Source organism: Dreissena polymorpha, chromosome 3, assembly GCF_020536995.1.
Source record: "Dreissena polymorpha isolate Duluth1 chromosome 3, UMN_Dpol_1.0, whole genome shotgun sequence".
In the NCBI taxonomy this organism is placed as follows: domain Eukaryota; kingdom Metazoa; phylum Mollusca; class Bivalvia; order Myida; family Dreissenidae; genus Dreissena; species Dreissena polymorpha.
This window is the reverse complement of record NC_068357.1, coordinates 25,183,427-25,191,738: the sequence shown is the minus strand read 5'-3', so window position 1 is coordinate 25,191,738 and position 8,312 is coordinate 25,183,427. Positions and strand designations below refer to the sequence as shown.

Genomic DNA, 8,312 nt, shown 5'->3' with positions numbered 1-8,312 from the left:
AATATGAATGTCCAAGATACCATTGTCACAACCATACTACCACACAAATGAATATATGCGGCATATCAAGTTTGGCAATGTTCGAAGTTTTGTTTCTTGTTTTTTTTTATGTCTGTGCTATATTTGCTCTGATTAGGTGGTGTTTAATGTTTATATCGAGTGTTTCTCTAATAAATCGAATGTCGATTCAATTGTTTCTTTTCACATATCGAACTTCAGTTCATAATATTTTGTTTGTAGAACATATTAGAGATAATTTATTTGTAAAATATTCCGTTGATTATACAGTTGAGTTTAATGGAAGTTATGTGCTAAACTTTTGCTTGGATGAACCTTACGTGATGACAAAGCTTGGATTGTGCAATTAATTATATTAATATAATGACATTGAAACGAAGAGTTGCAATGTTTATTGTTTAACATTAATTGCAGCATTTCGACAACGGAAAGCACAATGCGAACAAAACTCTCACCTAGAAATGGTGACGACCCCCTCGGATGAAAATAATCCCGCAAGCTCAGCCGTTCAGGCGGCCAATTTTGATATGCAGCTTCGTTGTGCCGTCACGGAACTTAATCCAAATTACGACTTCATTACTGCCAAATATCCAGAACAGCAGCTGAGGGAGATTCCGAGAAATAAACTGAAATTGATACGGTAAAGTCGCGATTGAAATAGTCATCAAGTTACACTGTGCTTTAATGAGTCGTGCTGTGGGAGAATATGATATTGTGCTGTTTCTATATTTGTCATTTATTTCTTTTTTTTATTTTTAAGCAATTGTTTGTGAACGTTGTGTTCATAGTTTACTTGTGCACTGTAAAAACTTACTTTTTATTGACATTCGTGTTTGTATTGCCTATCGCCCGATTAAATTGAATACGTGTAATGGGAAAAACAATGAAGCATATTGGCAATAACTTTTACATGTTATGTATTGTTAATTCTTTACTGAAATACGGGGTACAAATAATTATCAGTAATTAGGATGCAATATTTGCATCATAAAATCACTCCATAGATATTTTATTTTTTTGTATTTTTATACTTACATATTGAGGAAAACATATATTATACCAAACTTACATTTGCTAGTATTCAAGCATTCGTCCTAAAGGTGGTGAGCAAGCTAGTATGTTACATACAAGCAAGAGTTTTGACATGAAGATTAACATTTTATTTTAAAGACAAATGCATTCGTTCTTGAGACGTCCTAACATTTAAAAACACTTTTAATTCAAATATTTTGAAATGATAATAAAGTGTAGTAATTCTGAGGCATAAATGATCATATTGAGGTACACAAAGTCAATCCATTCGAAGATCATGTTATATACATTAATTAAGTGTATCAAAAAGGAGAGTACACGTATATCAATTTTTGTAATGCTCTTTTTAAAACCTATTTTTATGTTAATTTAGACTACTTGGGCAAGGCGCCTTTGGAGAAGTTTACGAAGGGACATTGAAAAACATACATCTAAGAGTGAGATTTTGAAAAATAATGTTATGAAATCAGAAATGTTCAATATAACAAATGCAGCATTTCTTAGGTTTGCGAGCTAACGCATAGAATTGTTTTTTGAAATTTTGAGGAATTTTAATTTAAACATAATACATTTGCCAATGTAAATATAAAAAACAAGGATATTTTAAGTGTGCTTTTAGATGAATAAGACATGGAGACAAACATTGAAAGGTGAATATAATTGTATAGACATACAAATTGTTCAGTGGGTTAAGATAAACAATGATATATTCATTATAATACCTGATAGCAAATGCATAGAGAAACAATAATACGTGTTTATGCTTATGATTAACTTTATGATACGAAGGCTCTACATTTTATTGTGAATAAGTGATAGTACTTTTAAAATAGCTTCAAAACAGAATAATAACTACCACAATCACCTAGTTAAATTTTAGTGTTTCTGAAAATTGCATTAAAAAGTTGTCATTCACGATCAAATGATTCTTAATTGTTTTATGAAGTTGATATGTTTCTCATATTATCATATTCTAACATTATATATTTCTTGGCTTTAGCTATGCTAGGAATGCATGTATTCATTTAAAATGTGTTCATAAGTATAACTTAATAAACAAAATTAGATTATTTATGGCATTATCAGACTGTGTTTAAATGTCAAAGGGTATTAATGAAAGAGAAGATTGTCCTGGTAAAATTTCATCAATAAGTGCTTAAGATATGTGACATTGCTAGAATAAATGTTCGAAATGCTCATTACTTTGTTTGCAAAACGAACATAATGAATGAACCGTAAATTTCAAAAGACTTTTTGAGCCAAGTATCATGTGAATTATTCTGTTTTGCAACCACTGAACCACCGAACCCTTACAGCTTTTGTTATGAAAAAGGGTAGCTCAAATATGCAATTAATTTTTGGTTTTATTTATTGGGGCATTGAGGTTAGTTCATCATGTTGCTTATACTGATTTTTATTACTTTATTTAGAACATTGTTAAGTATTTTTGCTTCAGATTCTCTTAGTATAAGCTGAAATAATGGGGGCAAAAGGGTTTGATAATGTGTTTGTTGGAACAAGATATGCAATTTTGTTTAACAAATTTATCTATTGCTCTTATTAAAACGGAAGAGATTGTACCTTCTTCTATAAGGTTAAGAAATTAATAATAACAGCATGCATTAACATTTTAATACCCTGTATGAGGTATTATATTTTACAAGTAACAAACGCCTTACTATATTTAATAATAAACTAGTGTAGCATATATAAGCGTCAACAAAGCAAACGTCAGATAAAAGCAGTGTCGATTTGTTTTGGCGTATGTATTATACCTGTCATAATTTCTGCGTCGGAAAGAAAGGTTTCATGTAATATCGTGCATGCAAAACTCCTTGTCATTGAAATTAACTCGGTTCATTCTGAAACGTAATCAGTTTTTATGAAGAATTAACATGACTTTAGTATATAAAATACCCGTTTGTTAGTAACTAATATATAAATCATGTTATGTAACATATCGGTCGATATGAATCTCGTATTGCGCTTCTTTAATATATTTAATAATTTTTAGTTTAAGGTGAAAACATATAAAAGGTTGTTTATACGTTTCTCTTTGAAAACGAATGTATAGATCATATTTGGTTTAATATGTGTCATTATAGACGCTGCCAGCATTAAGTACCCAACAGGAGGAAACATATTTTATGATGGAAGCTGTGATAATAAGGTAGGAATCATGAGACTGGTTATACTTAAGCAGCATGTAGAACAATCTGCGTACACAACTTTTTACAAGTTTAAAACTTGTTTTTTTCGGGACATCATTGTAAGCAATAACACCACAAAAAATTAACATCGAAACATGCTGAGTTATGGCTGACGATATCAAAGCGATTTTGAAAAACATATATATACATGTTGGAAAAACTTTGTTAACAACGAACCTTACCGTTTATATATTGGTATGTAATTAATATACAAACTGGTATTTTCTCAATTCTATTTATCGCAGAAAGTTTATGCACAAGAACGTTGTAAAGTGCCTAGGGGTTTGCTTTGAGGAATACCCTAGGTACTTCATTCTAGAACTCCTAGAAGGGGGCAATCTTAAAACATTCCCCAGGGACTCTAGGCCAAAATCGGTGAGTAACTGTTACTCGTAAACAGGTTCTTGTATATAAATGTTTGTTTGCGATTAAAATTTGTGATAAATCTCCTAATGATTTCAAATTAATTTGAATCTTTTTTATTTTTACCGGTAATGTGTAAACAGACATTAATGGTGTTGAAGGAATAATACCCTTATGTTGTTTTTACTATTATGTTAGCATATAACTATAAATGACAGTTTGACGGTATAAATAAAAACGTGTTTGTTGATGTTTGCCTTATCTAAAAGATTACTTTGTGTACTAAGCAATATTTGATGTTTTTTTAAAGTAAAAATTGAACATAAAATTGTTTTCAGGACCAACATTACTCCCTGAGTATGAAGGAACTCGTCCATCTTTCTTTAGACGTCGCAAACGGATGTCGCCATCTAGAAGAAAAACACTTCGTTCACAGGTTGGATATCAAAATAACTCAAATTGTTGCAAGTATAGTAAAAGTTATACTGTACTAAATTACAATTACAATTATTGAGAGGCATGATCTTTTACACAAAGACATAGCGGCAAGAAACTGCTTGTTAACAACACGTGGAGAAGGTCGTATTGCAAAAATAGCAGACTTCGGGATGTCTAGAGATATCTACAGGTATTTATTATACAACGTATCCACTGTGATTTTGTTACATACACAATTGCAAGTATGCAACTTGTAAAAATACGTAGATGGTCAATCTGATTGTACCTGAAATATATTAATACCTCGATACCTTGATATTCTGAGTAGAGAAACCTAATTGCAAGTGTATCACCATTTTGTCGTTTCCTGTTGAAGTGCCGACTACTATCGAAAAGGTGGAAAGACAATGCTTCCGATAAAATGGATGCCTCCCGAGGCGTTTCTGGATGGCGTTTTCACCACAAAAACTGATGTTTTGTACGGTGTATTAAGTAGATAAGAGCTACAGTACAAGATTACACCTTCTTGGTATTTACACCAAATAATGTTTTAAGATCACGTAATTTAAACCTTTCAATTAACCTGCACCCCATACATAACTACTTACAAAAACACTGTATTATTATAGTATTTTTTATGTTAATTTGTTTGATTTCCTATCGCCATTTAATAACCCATCATACACTAATTGAGTCTACTGAGGCACTGGTATACTTTTGTTTCAAGGTCATTCGGTGTTTTGCTGTGGGAGATGTTTACGTTGGGATACATGCCATATCCTGGGCAAAGGAACAGTGATGTCATGCGTTTTGTATCGTCTGGTGGCCGCCTTAATCCACCAGAGAAATGCCCAGCTCGACTGTAAGTATTTGACCTTTTTATAGCTAAAGGTACTATTTTAAAACATATTTAGATCAAACTCGCATTAACAATACAATTACTTATTAATGTTGTAAAATGTAGTCGAGAAAATTACTGAGATTTAAAAACGAATAATATATTGTAGCTGATTCGATTGCAATTTTTTTTTTTTTAAAACTATCGTTAGCATATTCTTATAATTATGATTTTGTTTTTACGTTATTTCAAAGTATATTTGTTAATTTTTGCTAGCTATCATGTGCAATTGCTTAAAGTGGTAATGTTATGATACCATGAGTCCATGCCTTTCTCTCTGTATTTATAGTTAAGAATTTTCAGAAACAAGATCATGATTCTCTGTTGGAACTCTATAGCCGATATTCGACCGACGTTTTAAAAAATAATTGAGCTTTTGGATATGTGCCTTCAGGTAATTCTTTGAAGTTATAAAACGAGATGTCTAAAACTTCAATGGCCTTAAACAAAACAAACGTTTGAAGTTAAAATTGATTGTTCGTGTTACTTAATGATCAAACAAATGTAATAAATGTACGTTTTTAAAAATGCGTTGCGTTATGATTTTACAAATGGAAAACGCGTAAACCTCCGCATACACTTGAATCATTGGTTTCGACACAACAGCATATTGACATAAAGGCTCGTGAAAAGAAAATGTCAGTATATTTATGTTTGTTCAAAATAGATTTAAATATGGTTTGCATTTTCATTTAGTTATAATATGTTATTGGTCTTATATTTTACCATTTTTTTTGCGGTCTAGATTTAATGAAAACTGTTTTGTGATTTGTACTTAAAGCAATATTTTGCATATCAATTTTCCTAAAATTTAAAATTCAACATTTCAGTTTTTCAGCTGCTCAAATGAATCCTTGTGCCGGCAAAATTTAACGATTGTAGTATTGTATCAGCATAAGTCAGAAAGTTATTTGTTTTAGCTAAAACAACATTATTTATGTTAGCCCCATACCCTGTACTGACTTCGACAGTTGGACCCTGATTCATCTTTGTTGAATGTGTCCTTGTTTTTATGTTAATTGTATATATTAAACATACTTTGTTCTATATTGTTAGTGTAAACATCGGATAATTATAAGTTGTAATTATAAGTTGTATGCCTATAGATGCCGATTAAACTTTTGTCATTATTTGAATGCTATACAAACATTAACTGTTGACTCTTGTTATATGATATCATGAAAGCTTTTTCATATGTTTACCTAAGAATGAAAGCTTTTGCTTTTAAGCGATAACAGGCCTTTCAAGTCTCAACCATTATGTCATATTCATAAAAGATCACGATGATACAATACAAAATACGTGTATTTATGTCCGTTAGTCTGCCAAAATCTTTACAGTTTTTTAAAATAAAAAGAGTTATCGCGTCGTTTTTTACTCAAGTCGATCAATATGAATGTATACGTTTTGTGTGTTGTGATGCATATTGGGCTTAAAAAGAGGTGTGTGTAACTAAATAAACACGACCATTGTTTCGTAAAATGAAAAAGATCATGTTTAAATATGATGTAAATATAAATGACATGTTTATCAGTTTACTATACCTGTGTTATACATATAAGTCAATAAAATATAGCTGAAGCATGTAATATGAGATAAACCAAAAGACATACATGTACATGCACGTTAATGCATGCTACATACATGATTTAGCTATCAAATCAAACTGTGTAGTGAAAATAACTTTAATACGCACTCAATATAAAGAAGTGAAACTCCAGCTGCTGGAGCAGTATGAATTCTCATTATACACAATTAGTTGGTCCTTTATTTAAGGCAAGGCAAGTGACCAATTGCCAAAACAGCACAAAACAGCACAAAACAGCTCAATACAAAACAACATAATTAACACATAAATGAATTAAGCTGGGGTCACCGCCTTGGAACGGTAAATGCAAAGCATTGGGGGTTTAACCATTGTTGCTACTGGTGTAACAAGATTTATAAACACCACGATCATTATAACATTGTTAATGCGTTTAAAGTGTTTCTCATTCTCAGCATTTAATTGTTTTAAGAATGACGAGGTGCTGAACGCTCCTGTGGGACTCTGTCACTTTGCAATGGCGGAAAGTTTCAAGGACGCTTCAACGTTGGCCAAGTCGTCTTCATACGATGCAGACAATCAAGAGAGCGATAATACGCTTCATTCTCCTACCCCGTCATCAGCTGCTGAGTTCAGGCCTCATTTTGAATCGCAAAGTCTAGAACCGTTGTCACTGGCTTCTCCAGACCAGTAGAGTGTCGGTAACAGTATTGGTACACAGAATTTGAACTTGATGTGTGAGTAATAATGTTCATATAATACGTTATCGAGATATTCGCTGACAATTCGTGATATATAATGTAAGCAGTATTAATGCTGGTGATCTGGATTCTACATCTACATAAAATACAATGGTGCGAATGAGCTTAATTGACTCATTTATACACTGTGATTTAAACACACAGTTTTGCTTGCAAAAGCACGTTATCTTTATCATTCCGTAACTGTAACGTTATCATGCAGAAATACGAAACGGATCGCACATTTGCTTTTTTTATGTGACCTTACAAATATAAACATATTCATGTCTTGCAAGATGTGCCACACATTTAGAGTACAGGTTTGAGCTTTCCCAGCACCTTTACATGACATGCTCTAGAAAACAGCCTTGGACGTTAGGAGAACCACCAGTTTGGAAGCAACTGGAGTAAATATGAGACAGCGTATGATAGGATGAGAAAACAATTAAAGATATATGATTATTCACTGAGTGCAATTACATTATAAAATAATAACTTTAAGTATTGTGTGCATGGTATGCTGAGACGATTTGCAAAGTGCTGATCAGTGCTTTTTCAAGCGCTCTGCCATGTTTATATTTAAAAAAGGACAAACGCGTTTAAAGCTTCAAATATGTTGTGTACAATATGGGTCATAACCACGACTCATTTCTTCAAGACGAAGTATTGTTGCTGTTTGTTTTGTCAAACGAATGTGCTCAACATGCGTGTGCCATACACGATCGGGGTGTGTTACTTGTTTAACATTCATATTGTATGATAGTATAAAGCATGACATGTGTTTTATATTATTATTTTCAAGAATATATTTCTTTTTCGTTGTTTAATACGCATCATTGGTGATAATAGATACACATACTTGTATAATTCGTTAGTAAAAATTAATACAAATGGCTACCACATTGCACTCGACAATGTTACGTTAACATAGTAATTTATATACTATTTAATCTACACAAATTATTGTCTCTTGTCTCTCTATCATGCTCAGTATTCTTTTACTCCAAATATTATCCATTAGTAGTAGTATTCAGTGTGCTATGTTTGCTGTATTTTAACATTTGTCA

At 31.9% G+C, this 8,312-nt stretch overlaps 1 protein-coding gene across 1 annotated transcript; it reads left to right on the top strand.

Moving 5' to 3' along the window:
- Nucleotides 1–479: 479 nt before the first annotated feature.
- On the top strand, nt 480–7,656 carry LOC127872095 (leukocyte tyrosine kinase receptor-like). The gene is made up of 9 exons (XM_052415424.1): nt 480–658; nt 1,097–1,133; nt 3,156–3,220; nt 3,506–3,635; nt 3,962–4,059; nt 4,141–4,251; nt 4,438–4,539; nt 4,789–4,923; nt 7,542–7,656. The coding sequence occupies exons 1-9, from the start codon at nt 480–482 to the stop codon at nt 7,654–7,656; spliced, it is 972 nt and encodes a 323-aa protein (XP_052271384.1).
- The last annotated feature ends 656 nt before the right edge of the window (nt 7,657–8,312 follow it).

Excerpts from the sequence above, each read along its gene's own strand:
- LOC127872095 (XM_052415424.1), top strand. The coding sequence starts at position 480 with ATGGTGACGACCCCCTCGGATGAAAATAATCCCGCAAGCTCAGCCGTT. Across the intron at positions 4,252-4,437 it reads ATGTCTAGAGATATCTACAG|TGCCGACTACTATCGAAAAG; the intron begins GTATTTATTATA and ends TTCCTGTTGAAG. Across the intron at positions 4,540-4,788 it reads ACCACAAAAACTGATGTTTT|GTCATTCGGTGTTTTGCTGT; the intron begins GTACGGTGTATT and ends TTTTGTTTCAAG.